The sequence below is a fragment of the Heliangelus exortis genome, chromosome 15, assembly GCF_036169615.1.
Source record: "Heliangelus exortis chromosome 15, bHelExo1.hap1, whole genome shotgun sequence".
NCBI lineage: Eukaryota > Metazoa > Chordata > Aves > Apodiformes > Trochilidae > Heliangelus > Heliangelus exortis.
This window is the reverse complement of record NC_092436.1, coordinates 16,280,173-16,304,434: the sequence shown is the minus strand read 5'-3', so window position 1 is coordinate 16,304,434 and position 24,262 is coordinate 16,280,173. Positions and strand designations below refer to the sequence as shown.

Below are 24,262 nucleotides of genomic sequence, written 5' to 3'. Positions count from 1 at the left end.
TGGCAGCTTCTCATTGTCCCCTTGGATGGAAGCTCTTGAGCAAGGAGAAAAGAGCTGGCAGACTCGTGTGTGTCTGCCCGGGAACAAAGCCATTGTTGGGCCCCATCAACAATGCAATAATCTGTCACTGGCAGGACAATGAGAGGGGGGAAATGGTTCTTGCAGGGGGGCCCGGGAGTCACAAAGCTGCAGTTCGGAGCCTTTCAAGTCTCACAAGTGATGGAGGGACAAAAGAAAATCACAACTCCTTGAGAAGGGCTTGCCTCTCAGAGCCAGGGGATCTGGAAACAAAGGAAAAACCCAAGGCCACTCAGAGAGAAGCAGAGCAGGGGGGAAGGAAGAGCCCTTGGACAGGAGTCAAACCAAACCTCAAGGAAAGCAGGAGAGGAAATGGCAGCAGGGCTTTGGACTCAGAGGTTTTGTTTCCTTCCCACAGATCTTTTCCTGGGCTGCTTGTGAGCAGAGTAATCATGTTCACTTGTCATCCCCTTTTTTCTTTTTTTTTTTTTTTACAGTCAGTTCCAGCTGTAGGAACTTGCTGGGTGCCTGATCCATCCGGCAGACACAGAGGAGGAAGAGGCCGGATCCCTGCCAGGATTTGCCATGGAGTTTTGAAGAGGATGGGCATGAAATCCAAAGGCTCTTGGGCTGCCCTGAAGAGGAAACGTCTGCTTGCTGCTGGAGGATGGGCACGTAGATCCCCACCCAGCCATGGAGAACCAAATGGGGATGAAAACCTTTTGCAAGTGTTAAATCAGGGGCGTGGTCCTGGAAATATGGAAAAATGTTTGAATGCCACCAAAGGAAGGGGTCTGAGCCCTTGAAGATGAAGAGCAGGAGAGCCTGAACCTCTGAAGCACCCGGCCCATTTCTCTGCAGTGAAGGGACAGGCCAGAAAACTGCTGAAAATGCAATATCAGAGCCACCTCAAACACCCCCAGAGGCTGAAAAATCTGCAGTGGCAGCAAAACAGGGAGAGAACTGGGGGCTGGCACATGGCAGGAGCACCAGTCAAATCCTCCCGTGGCGTGGCCAAAAAAATAAGAGGCCAAGAAATCAAGCCAGGTGGTCAGAGCTTCTGAACTGAACCATTTTTGAGGTTGAAGAGGAGGACAGGCAGGTTTGGAGGAAAAAAAAAAAAAAAAGAAATCCCCAGATCTTGATGAGTTCTGCTCTGCTTTTAGTTTGTTATCAGGAAAGGCACTCTTGTGGATAAAAAAAAAAAATATATATAAATAGAAGGGTAATCGTTTCCAAGAGGGAACCTCAACCTCCAGCTACCCCTGGGTGCTGCAGTTTACAGACTGCTGGAGGTGAGATGCAACCACTGGGAGTTTGCACCACTGGAGGGAGAGCTGCCAGAGGCAGTCCTAAAGGCACAGAATGAAAATAAAAAAACACCCTGGAAAATCAGATGGAGGATGAAACTCACCGTAAACCTCCTGGCAGGGCACGGGGGCTGCAGCATCACCTTGTGATGGGGCAGACTGAGCAAGGAACCAGCTCTGTCCCACCCCAATCCTCCCTCCCAGAGCACAAGGGATGATGATGGGATGGTTTGGATTTCACAGTCCCCCAGAGATGTCTGAAAAGCTGCAGAATCAGTCTGAGGGCAGAATTTTGTTAGGGGTTCTTTCTCAAAAGGAAGAGAAGACAGTAAAGGCAGCTCTGCTCCTCCTGCTAGAAAAAAATTATCCTTAGCTAGAGAAAAAGTTGTGCATGGCCTGGAGGGAAGCAGTGGGAGCCTCTTGGAAAGAGCAGCCCAGAAGCAGGAAGGTGGAGAGCTCAAAAGGAGCTGGGCTTTGAGAGGTCCAGGATCAAGAATTGCCCCTTCCAAGGAAGCCAGAAGTGACCATCATGGAGCTTTCTGTCCTGAGGGACCAAGAGGCAAAACCCCCCCCAGTCCTCTACCTGATGATGTGGGGTCAGCAAGAGGATAAAACCAGGGCTTGGGGAAGGAAATAAATAGGGTGTGGGCAGCAGGGTTTGCTGCCAGAGCATGGGAAGGGTTTGGGATCTGAGGGAAGCTGCAATCCCATGGCAGCAGCATTGCCTGGTGAGGGATTTGCCTCCTCTCCTGGACTGAGCTGCAGCTCTGGGGGTGCCTTTCCTGCCTGGCACGTGCTGGGCATGGAATTCTCCCCTTGCTTTCCCTTCCCTTCATTTTCTTTCTAGAGATAACTCCAGCTTTTGTGGGGATCCCTGTTGTCTGGGTAATTTCATCTCGAGATCCTCAAGGAATAGAGATCTCCATATCCCTCCAAGTTTAATATCTTGGTTTTAGCTGGCACGTTTTCAAGCAATAACTTATCCAGCTGAAGGAGAAGGAGAAGAAGAAATAAAAAGAGATTACTTTTGTCTAATTGGCATTATACTAATTACCAGCCAAATACATCAGGCAAATATCACATCTACTCTCTCTCTGTCATTTTCCATTCCCTACTCCATCTTCTCTTTCCTCTGCAGCTATAAAACAACACACCATGCTGTTCTGACAGGTCCCTGAGCAAAGATCATACCCAAACCTCTCCCTGCCTCCTTTTTTTCACTTCCAACTAAGATTTTTAAAACACAGAGACAACTGATGGAGAAGTGCTGGGTACAGGAACCTCTGTCTGCCTCCTCCAGCATCCTGCTCTTCTCCCCTGATCCCTTCCCCAGCCTCTGCAAGTGCTTCTGCTTTATTCCTGGCACAGTTTGGGGATGCCCATTCTGGAGGAGACCTTCCAAATGGGCAGGGAAGATGAAGCAACCCTGATGGGAAGACTTCAGCCCCGTGGGCAGGAGCTGTGCTGGGGCAGTTGGCCTCAAAGCCAACTTTGTGTCCTGGGCTGCATCCCCAGCAGGGTGACGGAGGGGTTTGTCCCCTCTGCTCTGCTCTCCTGAGACCTCCCTGCAGTCCTGGGGTCCCCAGCATAAAAAGGCCATGGAGATGTTGGAGCAAGTCCAGAAGAGGCCACAGAGATGCTGGGAGGGGGCTGGAGCAGCTCTGGAGCCAGGCTGAGGGCTGGGGGTGTTCAGGCTGGAGAAGAGAAGGGAGCAATGGGGAGACCTCAGAGCACCTTCCAGTGCCTGAAGGGGCTCCAGGAAAGCTGGGGAGGGACTTGGGACAAGGGCCTGGAGGGATGGGATGAGGGGGAATGAGGGCTTTCAGATGCAAGAGGGGAGATGGAGAGGAGATGGGAGGGAGAAATTCCTTGGTGTGAGGGTGCTGAGCCCCTGGGTGCCCAGGTTGCCCCCAGAAGCTGTGGCTGCCCCATCCCTGGCAGTGTTGAAGGTTGGATGGGGCTTGGAGCCCCCTGGGCTGGGGGAGGGGTCCCTGACCATGGCAGGGGTTGAAACAGATTGTCTTTAAGGACTCTTTCCAAGCCAAGCAGCCTGGAATTCTGTGATATGGAGGTGGACAGAGCAGCCCCATAGGACCTGGGGTCCATCAGACCCTGGTCAATCCCATTCTCCCACCCATGAAGCTGCAGCCATCCACAGGGATTGTGGCTGGAGCCCATGGCAGAGGGGATCTGGGCAGCCTGGACAAAGGCACAGCCCCTTCTCCATCCCACTCCAGCAAGAATGAACACGGGACAACCTGTCACTGCACTCCTCTGAGACCTGCCTGGGAAAAGGGAGCCTTTCACCAAAGCATTTCTGCTTCTGGGAAGCTCCTTGTCCTGCCTGGACCTGCCAGAGGGCTGAGGTGTTGGAAAGGGAGCCCAGCTCCAAGCAGAGCACCCAGGGAGGAAGGGACTGACCAGCACGAGGCTTCCCTGTGGAGCTGGCAGTGCCTGGGAGGAGGCTGCAGCAGCTCCCACCCAGCCAGCCCTGGTTCCTGCTGGGAAGCTCAGCTCTCTGCAAAGGGAAGGCAAACGTGGTGAGAGAAGCTCTGAGTCAAAGCAGCCCAGCCTTGGTGTCTCCCAGCAGATGCCACAGCTAACGGGAGATGGATGGAGTGTCCAGAGCTGGAGCTCCTGGAGGTGCCTGCAGAGCAGGATGGATGAGAGCTTGTGGGGAGGAGACAGGGAGGGAGATTCATTGATAGTGAAGAGCACAAAGGATAAAATCCCAGGGAAGAGAGAACAACCGAGAGTGACACTTGACCTGTCTCTGGAGCAAAGCTCACATTGATTTTGCTGGGGACAGGAACAAATCCCTTTCCCTCTGTCTCGTGCCTACAAGAGAGATTTTTTTCCACCTAAGGGATCTTCACCTGACCCCCATCCTTCAAACTCAGGCCCAGGCTATTTTTTTCTGAGACAGAAAATGCAGTGTGAAGTCCTCGAGTTCCTCAGGTGGGAAGAGCCCAGAAGCTCCTCCAGCATTAAGCTGAAATCCCAGGCAGGTCCCGTTACGTGGGATGAGGTCCTGCCTAGCAGGATGCTTCCCAGAGACATCCAGGAGCAGATCAAGGGAAAAGAAGTGAGTGAGATCACAGAGGAGCTGGAAATGGCACGTCAAGCGACTTCAAAAGGAGCTTTCTAAGGAAGCAGGACTTTGAAGACAACAAATAGCTGGGGACTGCTGCAGGATGCTGCTTGTCTGTAGCTTTCACACTCGGTCCCTTTGGTCTTGGCCGGATGCTAAACCTGAACTCAACCTCTCCTGGCTGCTCCAAACCCCTGCCCTCTGCCAGCTCTGCTCTTGGTGCAGCCCTGGGGTACTCAGGTCAGGAAATTGCTCAGGGACAGGGATGAGCAAACCAAGCTGGGGAGGAGGGAGCTGCCTGCCCTGGCACTTGTGCTAAGGAAATGCAGGGGTGCTGGCTGGGATGAGAGGTTCCCCAAGAGAAAGGCTCCCCAGCTGCTGGCTCTTCCCCCCCTGGTATCATCTGTAAGTGCTCCAAACACCCCCCCAAAGGTAGGACACGGGGTCTTCAGTGCAGGTTTTAAAATGTTAGAGAGCACACACACAAAAAAAGAGTCTGAAGGAGCTTCATCCAACTCCTTCTGAGGAAACGTCCTCCCTGGAGAGCAGCATAAAATCATAGAATCTTTTAGGTTGGAAAAGCCCCTTGGGATCATCAGGTCCAAGCAGCATCCCTACTGTACAAAGTTCTGCCCTAAACCATATCCCCAGCACCACGTGTCAATGACACATCCAGGGATGGTGACTCCAGCACCTCCCTGGGCAAAGGAAGAAGGGACCCACCCCACCCTCCTGGTCCTCTGCCAGCTCTAATTCTGGAAGCTTCTTCCTGCTTCCCCATTCTGTGAACTCAGGTTGAACCCCTGAATAATTTGAGGATGACATGAAGTGCTCTTCACAAAAAATGGACTTTACACCAAAGAAGAGGAGGTTAGATTTGGCTCAAGATAAGCTTAGCTCTGCATGGCCATTTCCATGACCATTTGCATGACAATCCATAACAATTCCATGACCATTTCCAAGACCATTTGCATGACAATTCCATGACCATTTCCAAGACCATTTCCATGACCATCTCCATGACCATTTGCAGCCAGGCACAAGAAAAAGCCCTGTGCAGCCTGAGTGACCATAGCCTGTACCTCACCTTGCAGCCACCTTGTGAAGGTGAAGTTCCCCTGGTTTCATGTCCTGCCAGGTGAGAGGGTTGTGACCCAACCCCAGGCCTGCTGAGATGAAATGGTGCTGGGAAATGTTCCTACCCTGGACTGGAGGAGGTGTAACTTGGTTTCCTTGGTCTGGGAGACCAGGAATTCCTCCTTTCCCCAGGACAGGAGAAGTCCTCGTCCCTGCATAAGCTCATTTAAGAGTTCTTAGATTAAAACTGTGTGCTCCCACCTGTCTGCAGCTGGTTCCTACAAGAAAAGGAAAACTGGAAGTCTGCTGTGGAGCTGAGCAAGTCTGGTGACCAGGGAAAAAAAGCAAGGTGAGTCTGGGGCTGGCCCTGAGATGGTCCCCAAGGCTGTGGGCTCTGCAGCGTCACCCATTCAGTCAGCAAAGTTAGAGCTGGGTCAGCTCCCTCTGATGTGCAGGGCACTGCAGGGAGGGGATTGTGTTGGGTGGGACTTCCAAAGGGAAGAAGAAAAAAAAGAGTCAGGAAAAAAAAAAAAACAAACCAACAGGATTTTCTCCATCCGAGAGGTCCAGAGCAGGAAGAACACCAAGGACATAGAAGAAGGGAGAGGACATTCACTGATCTCCATCATTTTGCCACAGACGACAAGAAGAAATGGAAGATGTCACAGCCCAGCCCAGAAAAGAATAGCAGCAAATTCACAAAATTCCCTCTCAAATGCAGGAGGCACACACAGAGCCACAGGGACCCATCTGTCCTCCAGGAGAAGGCACCTGCCCACTGAAATATGAAGCTTTTTGTCTCTTGGGCATTGATTTAGAACTGCTGTCCTGCCTAGATTTCTGTGGCCACAGTTCAGGGACAGCAAAGGTGAAAATAATAACAATAATAATTAAAAAAAATCATCAGATACCAAGAGGGAAATTGAATTCCTTCAAGTAACTCCTCGGGAGATGCCCTGCACCTGCCAAGGATCTTTGGAGAGCTTGAGGACAATTGTACACGTGTGCTACCACCTAATCCTGTGAGGCATGGAAGTCACTGTCAAATACATTATTAAAGCTATTTTGGACAACCTGTGAAGGAAGTAGCAGCCTTCTTAGAAGGTCTTGAGAGGATTAAAGGCGTTGCAGCTACAAGCAATGCACTTGTTAGTCTGGGGGAGCAAAAGAAAAAAAAAAAAAAAAAAAGAGCTGCCCCCTGTTCATCCTGGGTGCAATTCCAGCAGGCTGAGTGGTCACCAGGACTGCTCTGACCTCAGCAGCTCTTTCCTAAGAGGGAATTTACCCAGGCACGGGTGCTGGAAACAAAGGGAAAGAAGAAAGAGGGTGAGAATGAGTTGGGAATTCCAGCTCTGAGGCTGTGTTGAAACCCAGCTGGTGCAATCCCTGACCATTTGCAAGCTGTCTGTCTCGATAAGAATCTCTTCCCACATCCCTCTGCAGCAGCCAGCAGGAAAATCAGAAACCAGCTTTGGGGATGATCCAACAGGAGGTGAAGAAAGCAGAGAAGCTCACCAAGACTTTGGAAGAAATGCAGGTGCCTGAGGAGCACTGAGAATCCCCGAGGTTGTAGAAGCCAAGGAGAGGCAAAGGATGGTGGCAGAGAGAGCCTCATCGTGCAGTGCCCCAAACAAGAGCAGGACTTGGGAACCAACACTCAGACCAAAACATCTGCAGGAAGGAATTGCAGCCACAGCTGGAAAGGGCTCAGATCAGGCACAAAACCCCCACCAGGGCTCAGGGACAGAGGAGCCCAAGCCCCAGCCAGACCCAGGCCAAGAGTCCTCAGCTGGGCAGATGTGTGACCCCAGCCAAGGGGAAACTGGAGCAGAGTCCCAGGCAGAGACCATCTTTATTCCAACATTTATCCTACCCTATGCCAGACCCTCAATTTTCTCTGACAAAAGTGTGAGATCTTTCCAGAACAGATCTGTGGACCAGACCATCCTCTCTGGGCTCACCAGCGTTGGACTGGGGAGGGCACAGAGCTGAAATCCCACAGCCCAGTCCACAGCATTCCTCAACACTCTGCAACAAAGCAAAATAAAAAGGAAAATGCTGCAGGCTACGTTTGGGGAAAAAAAAAAAATCTGCAGATTGAACATGTGCCTGGAACACTTTCTGCGAGACAAAAGGGACGTTTAAAGATAATGCAAAAAAAAAGAATAGATTTTAAGATCTAGAGAATTCCAGAGGAGACAACAAGTAATTTTTGGTCCCATCTGCTGGCTGGAAGGAACTGCATAACAATAGCTGTGAGAAGCTTGTGAAGGAGCTCATCACCAGCCTGCCACTAAGCAGAAGAGAAGAGGAAGCAGCTGCCCAGGGCTGCAAATCCATCTCATCAGCACTCCTTGGCTTGGGAGTCCTCTTCTGAGCCACCTGCCTTCTCCCCCAGCCCCAGCCCCGTCTCTGCTTCCTCGTGCTGGCCACACACACGCCTGGTGTGAGCCTGATGAAGCCAAACACTTGCAGTGACATTATCTCAGTGCTGGTGCTGTTCTGGGTGCCACCAAGAGCTGCTGGAGAGCTGCAGGCTGTCAGCTGGACACAGCCACGCTGCTGAAAGGTTGCTGGCAAATTGGCCATCATGCAGGGGGAAAGAAAAATAAAAATAAGGAGGTGAAGGAACGGAAGGCTGAGACACGGAAAAAATCAAATCAAATCTCCCCAGGCTTCCTCGGCGAGGGCTGCCAAAAAGCAGCACTTCCATCCCAGATGTGCCAGATGTTGCTGGTGCCCAGGAATGGGGCTCCAGGTCTGTGGGGGTGTCAGGAGCAGATGGCAAAGGTTGGGAGGGACCCAAGGAAGGGTGGGAGGGAATGAAGAGAGAGGGGACCAGCTGGCAAAATGTCTTGCCTGGGCTCTGCTCACAGTGAGGTTTTGCCTCAAGGTTCTGAGTGCATCAAGGAGAGCTTCACATGTGTGATCTCCACATCACCTGAGGTGTCTTCTGATGGCACAGGACCCAGGGGGCAGAAATGGGAGCTAGAGCAGCTCCAGCAGAATTTCAGCATGGGCTGAAAGAGGGGGCAGAGAGGATCTTCCACTGGAAAGGTTCTGCACAGGTCCCTCACACACTACTGGTAACCTGCTGTCCAGGTGGGACCTTCCCAAAGGAGTGCTCCTGGAGATGGAAAGGTGACATTTTATGGCAGGGGTCACACAACTGCTGCTCATCAATCTATCAACCTTTCTCGAAACAAAGGACAACCTGTGTTGAAAAGGTTTTCAGCAGCCAAACCCAGGCAGTGGCACCTCAGTTCATTTGGTGACTCTGTGCCGAGTACAGAGGAGGTAGAGGACCGTGGCAAAAAGGCTGGGCTGGTCAGAAAAGCCTCTGCTATCAACCAGGTGAGAGAGTTGGACGTCCAGCTCTGTCACCAAGTCCCCAGGCCATGGTGCTGGTGCATCACAGCTGATGCAGCTCCAGCTTCTCCATCCAAGAGCAGCTGGAGCCCTGCCTGGTGGCTCAGAGGCACTGGGACCTCCCATCATCTCCTGCCTTCCAAAAAAAAAAAGAGGAGAGCAAGAAGCTGCCAGCTGATCTGGGCAGGTCACCCAAGGCTAGCAGACTTCTCAGAAATGTAAATGCTGGTTTGCAGTTTCGTTTCCTCCCCATGGTGGGATTTCTTCCCTGGAAGAGGAGCCAGCGAGGATCAACTCATTAACATCTGTGAAGTGGAGCTGCTACAGCACCCAGTGCAGGGTGGAAGGTGGGGGATGGTGGTTGGTTGCAGCTCCAGCAGGGGTTGGAATGGCAGGCATGAAAAATGGCAGCTGAAAGGAGTTGGGGAGAAAACAGCTTCAAAGTTTGCCCCTGACTTGGGGGGAGCTGCAGGGTGCGGTTCAGAAATAATTCCTCCAAGATGTCATCATCTCAGGAACCTTTCATAGAATCACGGAATGGTTGGGGTTGGGAGGGACCTTGAGAGATCACCAAGTCCAACTGAAGATGCTGGGTATGTACCACGGAATGGTTGGGGATGGAGGGGACCTTAAAGCCCCCCCATTCCCACCCCTGCCATGGTCAGGGACCCCTTCCCCAGCCCAGGGGGCTCCAAGCCCCATCCAACCTTCAACACTGCCAGGGAGGGTGGGAGGGCAGAGACCCAATTCCAGGGAGTTGGAAGGGACCCATCAGGATCATGGAGCCCAACTCCTGTCCCTGTGGAGGACAAACCCTCTTTGTGGCACTCGGGGACAGAGCCTCCACGTCAGGATTCCCAGATTCTGACCTTACTGAACTCTCTCCGTGGTTGCTGGAGAGGGACTGGCACCTTCCTGACCCAAGCTCTGGGTGCACTATGGCAGGGAGGATCCTCTGCAGGGCCCAACCAGCTCCCAACCCCCTTCCAGTGAAAGCAAATCCGTCTGGATGGGACAGAGGATCTGGGAGGGACTGGATGATCTGGGAGGTCTCCTCCAACCTAAACAGTCTGGGATTCTGTCTCCAGCAGAAGCAATGGGTGGGTGGCCAAGTGGGAGGCCAAGAAGCTCAGTTCCCAGCCTGGTTTAACCCCCAGGAGCAGAAAACAAAATGCTGGGGAGGAAACAGTGGGCAACGAGGTAAAATACCAAGGGATGAGAAATGCCTGGGCTGGCTGAGGAGCTGCCACGTCAGTGCCAAGATCCTGGAGAAGTCTCCATCAGCAACATCATCACTCCCCTTAAAAAAGGGACCTGGCTCAGCCCCTGCAATACAGCATTTTACTGCAGTCTGCATGGCAAAAAGGTGTCCAAAAAAGGAGGACACTGATAGGTGTGTTAATCAAGTGAAGAACCATCTACAAAGAAAAGGCATGGATCTGTCTTCCAGTTGCAAAAAAAAAAACCAAAAAAACAAAACAAAAAAAAAAAAGAAAAAGCTATAAATAACCTTGCATACTTGCTTATCAGATTGGTTGGGCTGCAGGGATCATCTCCTGGAGAAGGCAATGGCAGCCTTGTTTTGTTGGATATTTATAACTAGATGAAAGCTTAGGAAATGCACAGGAGTGTCAGCCCTGAGCTCGTGCCACGAGATAGAAGGTGTGGGATCCAATTAGTCTCTTGGGTTTAATATGAGGCCAAGAAATGGCTTCATCTCCCCAGCTTCAGGAATTAAAAAAGAACCACAAAAACAACCCACCAAAAAAAAAAAAAAAAAAAGCAAAAACTGCATTCTTGGAGGGGCTGGTGCTGCCAAGACAAAGGTGTTGGGAGACAGCCCCCCAAAAAGGGGTCCCACATCACTGGAGATGCTTTGTAGGAAGAAAGGCACCAAGATGTGACCCTTTCCTGGCCAAAGGAGGCAGGAAGGTCTTGGTGGTGACACGGGAAGGTCCAACAAGCCATGGCTGGGGCAGGTGAACCACGGGAAACACAACCCTGATGAACCCATGTAATGCAACCAGTTCCTCATCCTCCCCAAACCACCTGGCCCGGGGCCAAGGCCCCCTAATAGTCCATTTAATGGCTCATGACCCTGACCCAGCCCCTCAGGTTCAGCTTATCTGAAGATCACCAACTGGAGTTAATGCCCGTGGATTCCCTGGAGCCTTGACCTGCCGTGGCCTCCTCCTTGGGTTTCTCCAGGTCAGGGCAGCTGCTGGGGACACCAGAGCCTGATTCCCAACCCCTGGCACACAAAGGGAGCCAGGTCAGGCCAGGCTGGGGGACAGCCAGCAGGACAGGGTCACCCTCATCCCCCGGGGGCTTCCACACAGGTCCCTGTCACGCGTGGATTTGTTTGTGGATAGATGTGTGGCTGTTTCTGTCCTCCTGGTCTGGGAACATACCCGAGGGCTCCTGGACAAAGGGAGGGAGCTGCTCCTACAGGAGGACACTGCTCATCCCCATCAAGCTGCCAACAAACATCCCAAGGACCACAGGGAACCCTCTCTGCCCTCCATCTCCCACCCCACACTTTCCAGGTCCTCCTCTCTTTCTCTCTCTTTCTAGTTTTAGATCCACAGCCTCCTCCTCACCTCTGGGCTGCTTCTCACCTTCAGGGGTTCAAACTTTCCTCTTCCAGCCCCATCATCACCACAGCCACCCTCTGGCCTTTGGCATCTCCTTGCCCACATGGCCTTCGAGCTTCTCTTGCAGGCACCTGGCTGAGGACTCGAGGCCACACGTGAAGTCCAGCACCCTCATCCTGCTCCAGGACTCCAGGAACCTCTCCACACCCCTCTTCCCAGTTGGAAGTCCCCAGGCTGGAACTTTTGGGAAGAAAGTGATCTGCACAACACTCCTAGGTAGGAGGATGCCTTGTGTGGCACGAGCAAAGGGTGGATTGAGGAACCCTGCCAGCCCTGGTGCTGCAATGACCACAGCGTAGCTAACTCCAGCTTTACTCCAGGAATTCCCCTGGGAAGGTGGGAGAGATGTTGCACTAGACCTTCAAAGACCACAATTTGGCCCCTGGGCCCCTTGTGCTCCTCAGCAGGGACACCTAGCAGGTTTGAACACCTCCTCACACCACGTCCAGCCCTCTCCCAAAGCCAAAGTTGCTCCCCAAAGTCAGAGGAGACTTCAAGAGAAATCTTTGCACCCCCATTTCCCCTCCCCCCCCTCTTGGAGGTTTCTTTAAACTTGACCTGTGACCTCCCCTGAAGACAAGAGCACAGAAGGTACAGAGAAGGAGATGTTATGTGCACAGCCAGAGCCAAGTCCAAGGAAGCGACTGAAGGTGGCCAGAGAAGACAGCTTGGGGGTGGCTGCTGGGGGGGTCAGGCAGGCAGCACAGAGGCAGCACGAAGAGCAAAAGTGGGGCTGAAGCTGTGCCAGGGCAGGGGACAAACCCTTCTCTCCTGCAGGGAGACTGCAGACCCCTCGGGTGGGCTTCTCCTGCAGGCTGGACCCAGCCCTGAGGGGCCCAGTGAATCAGGACACCTCGCTCCTGGGTTTGCCACCTCCAGGCTCTCTGATCCTCCACCCCAGGGATGTCCCCACCCCAGTCTGTGCCACTAAACCTCCTCTCACCCTTCTTCTCCCCACAACCTCCCGTGGTTCCGACACCCACCACAGCAAGGAGCCCTGCAGCACCCCCTGCACCCCTGGGACAGGCACCCCTGGGACCTCCAGGCTGCAGCACACCAGCTCACCCTTGGCTGGGCTGCCCGCATCTCCAACCACCACCTTGGCCCTTCCCTCTGCACCAGCCCAAACCCACCACCTGCCTCCTCAACTCTTCCCTCTCCCACCTCTCCCGACTTCCTCCAAACCTTCCCCAGCCCCCATCCCACCATCTCCTTCCTGCTCCCTCTCTTGGATCCCCATCTCCTCCTTCTCCAGACCTGACACACACACCGTGCCCGTCCTGTCCCGGCTCCTCACCCCACCTCACCCACACCGGGGAGGAGCTGCAGCCTTGAGGATGAAGAACCTGGGGAGCAGGGTCCCTGGGGCTGGGAGAAGCAGGAGGCTTGGGTGCCAGGACCTACCATTCTCAGGGTGCTCCATCTCCCCGATGCTGCCGTCGGGCGTGGTGCGCTCGTAGTGATCCTCAGGCAGGGCCAGGGGCCCGATGCGAGGGCCCGATGATGATTTGCTGCTTGGGGTCTCTGATTCCTCCAGCCCACTGTCGTAGTAGCTGTGCTGGGAGGGATCCTGCAGGTCCTGAGCCTGGCTGGCTGCAGAGAACGTCACTCGGCGATGAGGTAACTGGGGGAGAAGAGAAAAGCTGGTGGTGACCCCCCCTTTGCCTTCATCTGTGGGATGGGTGGGTGATGGAGTCACCCTGACCCCAGAGAGCTCCTGCCCAGACCTCCCCACCCCAGCAGTGTCCGTCATCTGCCCCCCAGACACCCAGTGCCCCATCCCAGTGCTCCCCACAACCAGCAATGTCCATTATCTGCCCCACAGACACCCAGTGCCCCATCCCAGACCTCCCCACCCCAGCAATGTCCATCATCTGCTCCCCAGACACAGTTCCCAGCTCCATCCCAGCCAGGAGCACCCCACCAGCCCCTTCTCCACATGGACAGCCTGCTCCCTGCACTCCCCCTGACCCAGCTGCTCCTGGACCCAGAGACAACCAGATGTCCTCTCCTGTGGCAGACAGCCTGGGGAAAGGTCCCCATCAGGAATCATCCCCACCTCACCCTTCACCTGGGGTCCCTCAGCCTCTGCAAGCACCCTTGGTGCTCTCAGAGTCCCGCCTGGCCAGGGCCACCTCCCCCAAAAGCCTCTCTGATGGGATCCTGCCCAGCACAGAGCTCTGGTGACATCCTCACAGGTGTGCAGAGGGAGGACAAGGGGAAATGGTTGAAGAGGGGAGGTGTAGGTTAGAGATTAGGAAGAAAATCTTTAATTTGAGGGTGGTGAGACACTGGAACAGGTTGTCCAAGGAAGCTGTGGCTGCCCCATCCCTGGCAGTGTCTCAGCCCAGGTTGGATGGGGCTTGGAGCACCCTGGGCTGGGGGAGGTGTTCCTGCCCATCCAGGGGGGTTGGAACTGAGTGACCTTGAGGTCCCTTCCAACCCAAACCATTCCCTGGCCATCCTTCAGCCTCCAGCCTCTGCCCTGACACCCTCTCCCATCCCGAGAGGTTCTCCCCCATCCTTGTCATCCTGTTTAAACATCCCCCACGCCCCCCTTCAGGCTTTGCTCTCCCCAGCTCTGCCTCGTGCTTGGGAGGAGGTCCCTGCAAGCAGCCTCGGTGTTATCCTCCCCCCAACCCCTCCATAAAACCCTTCTTGGAGGTGGTGACCGAGGAGTGGAAAGAAAAGGGAGCACAAAGCCCTGGGGCAAGAGCAGGAGGATGAGACCTGAACACCAGGAGAGAGGAAAAGACACCCATAAACACAGGAAGGAGCCCCCCCAAAAAAGGAGCTATCTGTTGGGGATCTGAAGGCCATGAGGAGAGAGGAACCAAGCAGGTGTGGAACCAACACACCAGATGTGTGCAGATCCCTTTTCTCCTGATGCCTTTACTACGAGTGGCAATCAGGCATCCCCCCCCCAGCAGGCAGGGGCAAGAATCCAGCCTAACCCAGGGCAGGAACACCCAGGGAGCATTCAGAGGAGCTTTTAGGGTGGTTGCACCTGATTAAATTCACCCCAGGTGCTCAGAGACCTGATTTAGAGAACTTCAGAGCTGCTAGGGTTTTTATATATATTTTTCTTAAAAAAAAAAAAAAAAAAATAAATTGTGGAGGTTCAGGGACTTCCAGAAGCGAGTTAAAATAGCTCCTGTCTCTACAGATGAGAAGAGAAAAAAAAAGAAGAGCTGGAGAATTATAAAACAGTTAGCTTAATTTCAGATCCTGGAAAAATACTGCAACAGATGAAAGAACTCTTTGTAAGTACCTACAAGATAACAAGGAAATGAGTAACAGCCACTGTAGGTTTGTCACAAACAAACATGTCAAACCCTCCAACTTCTGCCTTTGAAAAGCCATCAGGCCTGGTGGAGGGAGGAGGAGCAGCAGATGTTACACTTTGACTGCAGGAAGGGTTGGGGATTTTTTTTTTTTTTTGGGGGGGGGTTGACACTGTTTCAGGTGATGCTCTCCCAAGTGCTGCAGGGAAGGGGCAGAGCAGAACTCCCACGTGTAGCTACTACCCCGTGGGGTGGATGTGGAGCCTTTGGAAGGTTGTAGTTGGGAATTAACGGGATGATCAGAGGGCTGGAGAAGCTCTGTGGGGAGGACAGGATGAGAGGTGGGGTTGGGCAGCCTGGAGGGGAAAAGTCCATGAAAGGTGCTGCAGGAAAGCTGGGCTGGGGCTTCTCACCAGCAAGGGTGGGGATAGGACAAGGGGTGATGGGTTTAAACTGAAAAGAGGGGAGATTTGGGTTAGATATTGGGGAAAAAATTCTTCTCCATGAGGGTGGTGAGACACTGGAATAAGGTTGCCCAGGGAGGTTGTGGAAGCCCCCTCCCTGGCAGTGCTTAAGGTCAGGAAGGGGTCCCTGGCCATGGCAGGGGGCTGGGACTGGATGGCCTTAAAAGTCCCTTCCAGCCTTGACAATTCTATGGTTCTATGATCAAATTACATTTCTGGGGTTGTGTCCCAAGCTCTGGCTCTTCCTGAACAGCTTGAGGTGACAGATGTGGAATGTACCTGTCACATTTGCACCTTTGAGGGAAAAAAAACCCAAACCATTCCTCCCAGCAGCAGCAGCTTGGCTGAAGGGTGGAGGAGTGGCCAACAGATCATGGGGTGAGTACCAAAAAAAAAAAAAAAAAAAAAAAAAAAAAAAAAAAAAATCACACCTCTCTATCAGGGTGCCCAAACAGGCATCTTGGCTTTGAGTCACAAAGGATCTGCTGGGCTCCAGGAGGACTTCAGAGGCAGAGCATCACTTCCAAAAAAACCAGGTAACCACCAGGTAAGTTGAGAGGAGCAGAGCCCAGGGGGTGTTGGAAAGGATGACAAACCAGGGAAGGGCTGAGGAAGCTGCTTTGGGGAGGGGATGGCAAAGGCAGAAGGCTTCATGGGCAGACAGGACAGAGTGGCCTCCACCTGGAGCAGGGAAGGTGGAGGTTTGGCCCCCAGAAGACCCCGCAGTGGTCGGGTGATGGATTGCCCGAGCAGAAGGTGCAGTCTTGGTCACAAAGGGATGGAGAAGAAGCTCTCAGGAGAGCTTTGGTACAGCTCTGAGGTGAAGGCAGATGTCCTACAGCCTCCTCCTCTTTGTCTGAAGCTGCTTTCCTCCATCTCCACAGCTCAGCCTGAGCTCCAAGGCTCTGCTGTCCCTCTCTGCTTGTCAAACCCCAGCCAAGCCACCAGGGCCCCTTGGGATGCCACCAGTGATACCCACAGACAGCCCCACAAACCCAGCCTGTGACAGCTCCTCTTCTTCACTTGAGGAACCTCCTTCCAAATGGCATCACTCTCAGGTAAACCCCACCTCATTACAGCTCAGCTCCAGCCTCTCAAAGGCTTCTCCTCACTTCATCTCCATCACAAGCCAACTCCACACGAGGCCATGGCACTGACAGGGGCTGGGGTTTCCCTCATCCTCTGAGCAGTCCCCACCACGCTGTGACCAAAACACTTCAAAAAATAATAGGAGCTTGTGTCTGGCTGAAGCTCTCCACCCAGAGGGCTTTGTTCTGGAGTCATGGAGAGAAACTGAAGCCATTTGTCTGGTTCTGGCTTCCAGAAACTGGCTTTTGTTTGACCTTTCTCTGCTAGGTTAAAGAGCCTTGCAGCAAGCAGGATTTTCTATAGAAGTTCCTTGTACAGAGCAATCCGGGCAACTCTGAGACCTCAGAGCACCTTCCAGTGCCTGAAGGGGCTCCAGGAAAGCTGGGGAGGGACTGGGGACAAGGGCCTGGAGGGATGGGATGAGGGGGAAGGGTTTGCAGCTGCAAGAGGGGAGATGGAGAGGAGATGGGAGGGAGAAATTCCTTGGTGTGAGGGTGCTGAGCCCCTGGGTGCCCAGGTTGCCCCCAGAAGCTGTGGCTGCCCCATCCCTGGCAGTGTTGAAGGTTGGATGGGGCTTGGAGCACCCTGGGCTGGGGGAGGGGTCCCTGACCATGGCAGGGGTGGCACTGGGTGAGCTTTAAGGCCCCTCCCAACCCAAACCTGTTTGAGATTCCAGGACTTTATGACTCTTTGGGAAAAGTTAAGCAACCCACATTCCTGAAGTCTCACTCTTGCTGGCAGCTTTGTGGTCCTCACCTTCCCTTGCCCTCATTGTCCCCATCCCTCAGCAGGGGCCACCCTTGCAGAGGATGTCACCGTGTCACCAGGGCAGCCCTGGTGTCCTCCTGAGGTCTGTGCTGACTCCCCCCAAGCTCCTTCTCCAGCCTCACCCCTGAGTTGATTCTCAAGTCAATGTTCTCCAGGATCTAAACCTTCATCCCCCACCTCTCACTGCAGAGCTTTGCATTTCTCCACCTTTAACCCCCCTTTAGTTTCAGCTCAGTTTACCAAGGGCTCAGTTTGGATGGCTCAGCACGACTGCTCCTTCCTCCTCCTCCTCCTCATCTCCCTCTTCCCTCTTTCAAGGAGCTGATCTTTGGAATGCCCTCCCTGGTTGCCAACCCCCAGCAGGTCCTCCTCCAAATTACAGCCTCCTCCCAACTACATTTCAGCCCAAATTACCAGAGCTCTTTCTTGCAGCATTTTTCTCCATAATTCACAATTTTCCAACCCCCATGGGGAAATGAGTTGCTGGATTCCACCTCTTCCCTGCTTTTTATCCCGAGACCTCCTGATCGTGTTTAGCTCATCAAAATCGATTTCCCTGCCACATTTTTGCCTTTCCTTGCCAATTTTCTCCACTCCACAACAAGTCATGTCTACTAATTGCTACACACTCCCTCTCTCTTTCCCTCCCCCCCCCGGGCTGCATTTATTTTTATATTTCTAACTGTTTTTTCCCTATTTTTTTTCTCTGTTCCTAGATGCTGTCTCCACTTTCCCACTGCACCAGAATGGGATTTGGACCCAAGCTGGTTTTTTTCTCCCCTTTGAAGCCCACCAGCCCCACCAGCTGCCTCCAACACCCATGGAAACATTCACCCCCTGGTGTACCCTGGGGGTTTCTGGGGTGCCACAGCCCAGGATGGTTTGTTTTGGGTTTTTTTCCCCAAGGAAGGAATCAGGAATCCTTTGCAGCTCCCCTGTTTAGTCACCCCTGGCCTCTGCAAAATGCTTTTTGAGCCCACACCTGATTTTGGCCCCCCCTGCATCCTGCAGTGATGAACTGACCCCAGGCAGGTCTGACCAGCTCTGCTGCCCTTCCCCATACTGGTTTCAGCCCTTTCTCCATACTGGTTCTGACCCTGCTGCCCTTCTCCCTAACAGATCCCACTCTGCTGCTCTTCTCCTTACTGGTTCCAGCTCTGCTGCCCTTTCTCCATACTGGTCCCAGCCCTCCTCCCTACTACTTTCAACCCTTCTCCATACTGGTTCCCACTCTGCTGCTCTTCTCCCTACTGGTTTCAGCTCTGCTGCCCTTCCTCATACTGGTTCCAGCCCTTCTCCATACTGGTTCTGGTTTTGGGGCCCATCTGCCAGTAGCAGGGACTTGGATTTGTTTGGATTCTCCCTGAGATCCTTCCCCAGCCTCCCTGGTCCTGCACACCCCAAACCCCCTCAGCACCAGATCCCTGCCCAGGGCAGCTTTGCCCTGGATGCCCTGGACCAGGAGGGTCCCCAGCCCTGGGTGCTGCAGGGGGGGACTAATGGGACCCTTTCCCTCCTCAGCCCCACTCAGACCTAACCCTAACCCCAACCCTAACCCACTCTGCTTCCCCCCTGTCAGACACCTCCAAGCTGCTTCTCCTTGCTGGACCTGGGGAACACAAACCCAGCCAGAAGCTGAGCAGTGCTGGGAGGACACAGGGCTGCAGGTGCCACCCTGACCCCCCCAAAACCCACTCCCCAGCTGGGTGGGCAGGGTGGGGGGGACACCGTCCCACCTGACCCACCGGAAATTGGGTTGTTCCCAACAGAAACCCTTTAAATCCACCCCGGGCACCCCTTTTTTTTTCTCCTTCTTTTTTTCCTGCTGACAGGAATGATGCAGAGCACCAGCCCCCGCGGAGATGAGCCACCCTGCTCCCTCCCCTCCCTTTCCCTGCCCTGATTAAAGCTGGAATGGTGAAAATATCCAACTGGGAAATTAACCACCTCGCCGCTGAGCCCAGAGCAGGAGCCGATGGGCTCCTTTGGCAACCTCCCCACATGCCAGAGGAGCCTCCACGGCTGCCAAAGGCATTTGCTTCCCCAGCAGCCACCACAATGCAGCATCTCAGAGGGCTGGGAGGAAAAGCAGTGGCAGCCCCAGTGCCTGGGATGGGAAGGGAAGTGACAAGGGAGCCTTTGTACCCACGGGTTCATCAACTTCAGATCCATCCCTCAGCCCCTCTCCGGTACGAACCCGCCTGGAGCTACACAACACCCCAAAATATGCACAGAAATATAAACCTGGGGACCGTGCCCCAAATGGAAGAGATCCAGGTTTCCACCCACAGAGGTTTTGCTGTCTGGGGGAATGATTTTCTTCCCTGGGGTCTCGTCTGTGGAGGAGCACAATGCCAGCAAGGTGACCTGGGCTTGGGGAAAAATCCTGCCCTGGAAAGCAAGGCAAGCCTGGAGAAAGCTGGACCTGAAGTGCCAAGGTTCATCCAGCAGGGCAAGGCTCTAGGGAAGAGGAGAGAAGCTCAGCTGGTGGCCAGAGACCATTCCCCAGCTTGTCTGAGCAGCACTGGGAGCTTCTGCTGGGGGTTTGGGGTGAGGAAGGGGCCAGGGCTCTTCCCAGCCTTTTCCATACTGCCTGGATCCTACACTGAACCTCCCCCCCAACCCCAGAGCATCCCCTGCTCCTCCTGAGCCCACCCTCACATCCAGGGGGGCTGAGGTGGTGTCCAAGCTCATGTCCTGATGTGAGAGCACAGAGGGACAGTGTTTGGAGACAGCAGCAAACCATGCCCTGGCCTGGCAACAACCTCCTGGCACCCACGGGAACCCTCCCTCTGCTCCTCAAGGACAGCATCTCACACACCCCCTGTGCCTCTCTGGTCCCTTTGGTGCTCTGGGGATCCTCTCTGCCCCATGGGCTCCTCCCTACCCCCCCACAGCATCTCCAGGTTCAGCTTTTCCAAGGCACGAGGACCAGGACTGCAGGAATGAGATTGACCAAACCACACCAGAGCTGCAGTTCCCAGCACTACAGGATTGGTCCCTTTTAGCACAACGGGAAGGAATTGAGGACAGAAGTGGCCCAGAGGAAAGGAACCAGTCCTGCAGGCTCTGCCTGCTCTGGATAAGGGAGGGATGGAGCAACCAGGCAGGACAATTGCCTGCCTGAAGCTCCAGCCAGTACAAACAAGGGAGGGAGATGGACCCAGTTCTGAGCAAAGATGTGAGCTGGGCACATCTGCAAGACCCCTCCAGCATGCAAAAAAAAAAAAAAAAACCCACAAAAAAACCCATTGGAACCTTCCCAAAATGTTGTCATGGAATGTGGTGTCTCCCAAAGGGCACTCACAGCTCTGGACAGGACTGGGAAGCCCAGTTTGCTGATTTCTCTGCCTGATGGTTTGCTGAGGTCACCTCCAGCACAGCCACTGGAGTTTCATGATGCCCACACAGCAAAGGGGGTGACAGTTCCGCTCCCTCTGGTGCTCCTGAGGTCTCAGGTGACGGTTGGGATCTGCCCACAAACCCTCGTGTCCATCCCCGTGTCCCCACCAATCCTTTAGCTCTTTGGGGGTGACAAGCTACAGGAGGAACCCCTCGAGTGGCTTGGGCAGGGATCCCCCAAAAACTCCCAGCTCCCAAGCCCTGGTTATCACCTGCAAAGCAACTCCTAAAGCAGACGATTAGGAAGTGCTGAGCTTGCAGGCAGCGCAGAGCTGCTCCGAGTGCTGCCCAGAGAACCACAGCAGCACAGCCACCTTCAAATGGCCATCAGGCTCCCCAGGCACTGTTTAATGAATAAATCTGGGTGAAATGTGGTCTAGACTCCACATGGGTGCCCTGAAGCTTCAGGAAATTTGCATGCTGCTCAAAGAAGCCGCCGAAGCCTGGTGCCAACCTGCCTGGTCAGATGGAATTTATCTAACTCAGAGCAAGATGGAAGGCAATTAGAAACCCATTTAGACAGCCTGAGGACAGAGATTGCCTCACCTCTCAGCCTATCAGAGCCCCCAGCCCCTCCAGGATGGGCAATTTGGCTTTTCTTAGGGTGAAATGAAGACTGGAAAGGAAAATATGGAAATAAATCATCGAAAGGGTGAATCATAAAATCTAAAGGGGTCATAATCTTTCTGGAATAATGTCTAAATTGGACTGACCGTGGTGTCCTGAAATGTCTATAACCTCCAAGCTGATAATAGAGCCATTTGGTGGATGGTTGGTAGAGAGGAAATTGCTCGGGACGCAGGAGGAGGTCTCATAATCACATTAAAACCATCTGAAAATCCCAGGGAGAAAAAGGTTCCAGGACAGGGAGTAACACTTGAATAAAACCCTGAAGGAGCCCAACAGCTGTAGAGTGGGGAAAATAATGCTGGGAAAATAATGAGCTAATCTGGCTCCCAGTTGCACCCAGTGGAGCTGACAGATAGGACTGAAAGCTCTGGGGAGAGCAGGGGGTCCCAAGCCTCAGGGCTCCAAGAAAAAGAAGAGACAAAAAATTAAAAATAAAAAAGGAGAGACGACAAAGAATGCTTCAACAGAAGACTCTGCGCGGGGGGGAAAAGTGTCAGTTTGTTGAAATCAGATCATTTTTCAAGCGAGTTCCTTGTTTCAGAGTTGCAGGAGGGAGGGGATCTTTGCTGAGATGGAAAAATGAAAATATGATGCCCTTGCAAAGGGATCTTGGACTTCAGAAGTCAAGTCAAGGGTTCATTATGAAGCTAAATGCAAAAAGGTGGGTCGGAATCATGCCTGTAGAAATTAATAGGGGAAAAGAAATTATACATATATATATATTAATTTCCTGGCTTGAGCCAAACTAGGGAAGAAAAAAAAAATCATTCTGGCTGATTTGTTCTCAAATTGAAAATGTTCCCCTGATGACAGCCCTGTTCTCTGATCCCCTCTATTCCCACAGCCAAAGGGCAGGAGGATTTTCTGCTTGGCCAAGGAATTGTGCCTGTGCCATGAAGTCCCTGCACCAAGAGGCTGAAGCCGTGGGCAGAGCTCCAGTGGTCTGCAACCAACCTGCACGGGTTGAGGAGCGAGGGCAGCACCTGAGAAGCCTCCAGCTGGAGAGACCAAACAGGTAGGACCAGTGACACCAGTTAGGACCATTTATCTTGGCTCTACTGGGCTTACTGGTGAACTTGGGCTGGCCCAAGGACAAAGGTCCATGCAGATCCTGGCTCAAGGAACATTTCCTGAACATGAGAGAAGCTTTCTGAGCTTTCTTTGGGCAAGGGACATCCTGAATAGTCTCTAATAAACTGTGATCTACTTGAAATCCTTGGAAAAAAACCAGCCCAAGCTCCTCCAGGCACTCCCAGGGCCCTGAATCACAACAACCCCAAAGGTCTTTGCCCAGCCTGAATAATAAGGGCTCTTCAAACATCTGATTTTGCTTTCTTCTGGGCTCGAGTGCTTTTGATGAAGAAGCAAGGAAGATTAACAGATTAGTGTAAGAGGAACATCAGACATCACATTAGCAAGACGTGTAGAGCACGATTTGAGACCCGAGCTCAGACAAGAAGTCCTCCCCCCCCCTCCTTCTCCTCCTCCTCCTCCTCCTCTTCCCAAGCAGGGAGGGCTCTGGCAGAGCCTCCCTGGCAGCAGCTCTGCAGCTGCTGAAGGAGTTGGGAGCATGTGAAAACCAGGCCACGTGGGAACCAAACAGCTTCAGGGCTTTCAGGTTGCTGAAGCCTTCTGAGACGTCTGGGAAGAGTTGAATCAGGGCACTCAGCTCCTCCAACAACCCCGCTGTGGAGGGGTTCCAAGGCTGCCCCCCCAAAACGATGCCTCTATAGGACCTGCCAAGATGGGTGGGTGGCAGCCAGTGGTGCCACAGCCAGACAGGAGATGGGGAGGTGGGTGCTTTGCAGCTGCAGAGGTGCTCAGGAGGACGTTTACCTCCTGGGACAGGGGCATCTTCAGGGTAGGATCCAGAGGGCAAGGCTGGGAATGCCAGACTGGATGGAGATAATAACAAGTGGGTTTTCTCCTGCCCTCCTCTAGGTCATGGCCACAAACCTACTCTCCCACCCACTCCTTCCTGGGAGCATCTGAAGGACTGAGGCAGTAAACAGCTTACACCATGAGGAGATGATGAGGCAAAACAACTGAGATGTTTTGAAGGGATGCAGGGGAGTTGTTTTCTTTCTGTTCCTTTTGTCTCCCCTCCTCCGCCTCTTGTGCTCTCAACCACAGGCTTGAGTCAGGAACTCCACAAGGAAAAGAAACCCACACCAGTGGTGGGATATGGAAAGGTCTTCAAGGGTGCAGACTGAGACCTCCAGAGAAGCCAAAAAAAGGCAGAGAGAAGATAAGATCATCAGGGGACATACGTGGGGGGGATGAGTGGGTCTGAGCTGCAGGTGATCCTGGCTCCCAGAGTTTAAACCAAGACTGAGCTTCCTCCAGGTTGGATACTGCAGCTATGATTGTAAGAATCATGGAATTATCAAATGGTTTGGGCTAGAGGGGACCTTAAAACCATCCAGTGCCACCCCCTGCCATGGTCAGGGACCCCTCCCCCAGCCCAGGGGGCTCCAAGCCCCATCCAACCTTCAACACTGCCAGGGATGGGGCAGCCACAGCTTCTGGGGGCAACCTGGGCACCCAGGGGCTCAGCACCCTCACACCAAGGAATTTCTCCCTCCCATCTCCTCTCCATCTCCCCTTTTCCAGTTTAAAGCCATTCCCCCTCATCCCATCCCTCCAGGCCCTTGTCCCAAGTCCCTCCCCAGCTTTTCTGGAGCCCCTTCAGGCACTGGAAGGTGCTCTGAGGTCTCCCTGGAGCCTTCTCCACGCTGACCAAACCCAACTTTCTCAGCCTGGCTCAGAGCAGAGCTGCTCCAGCCCTTGGGTCACCTCTGGCTCCACACCAACAGCTCCAGAAGCTGAGGGGGACCAAGAAGAAGAAGGAGAGCAAGGTGCCAGGGGTGGGCAGGCTCCTCCTCACCCATCATTCAACCCTTCAGCACCTCATGGTGAGCAGCCTGGCTGCTTCCCGGGGCACCAAAGGAGCAGGGAACTGTGGGAATAAGGCATTCAAAGTAATCTGCCTTGACCATCTTGGTTTCACCCGGGAGCGGATCTCGGGTTGTGTAAGTTCAGCTGGGATGGTGGGGCTGGCAGGGCAGGAGGCAGGAGCACATCTGTCCTGTGGCCACGGGCCCTG

At 53.5% G+C, this 24,262-nt stretch overlaps 1 protein-coding gene across 5 annotated transcripts in view; it reads right to left on the bottom strand.

Annotated features, from left to right (window-relative positions):
* PCDH1 (protocadherin 1) overlaps positions 1-24,262 on the bottom strand; it is a 57,276-nt gene that overhangs the window by 16,556 nt on the left and 16,458 nt on the right. For all 5 annotated transcript variants that reach the window (XM_071759278.1, XM_071759279.1, XM_071759281.1 and 2 more), the window contains exon 4: positions 12,924-13,143. In XM_071759278.1, coding sequence (XP_071615379.1) covers positions 12,924-13,143 — 220 coding nt within the window. The remainder of the gene's footprint in view (positions 1-12,923; positions 13,144-24,262) is intronic.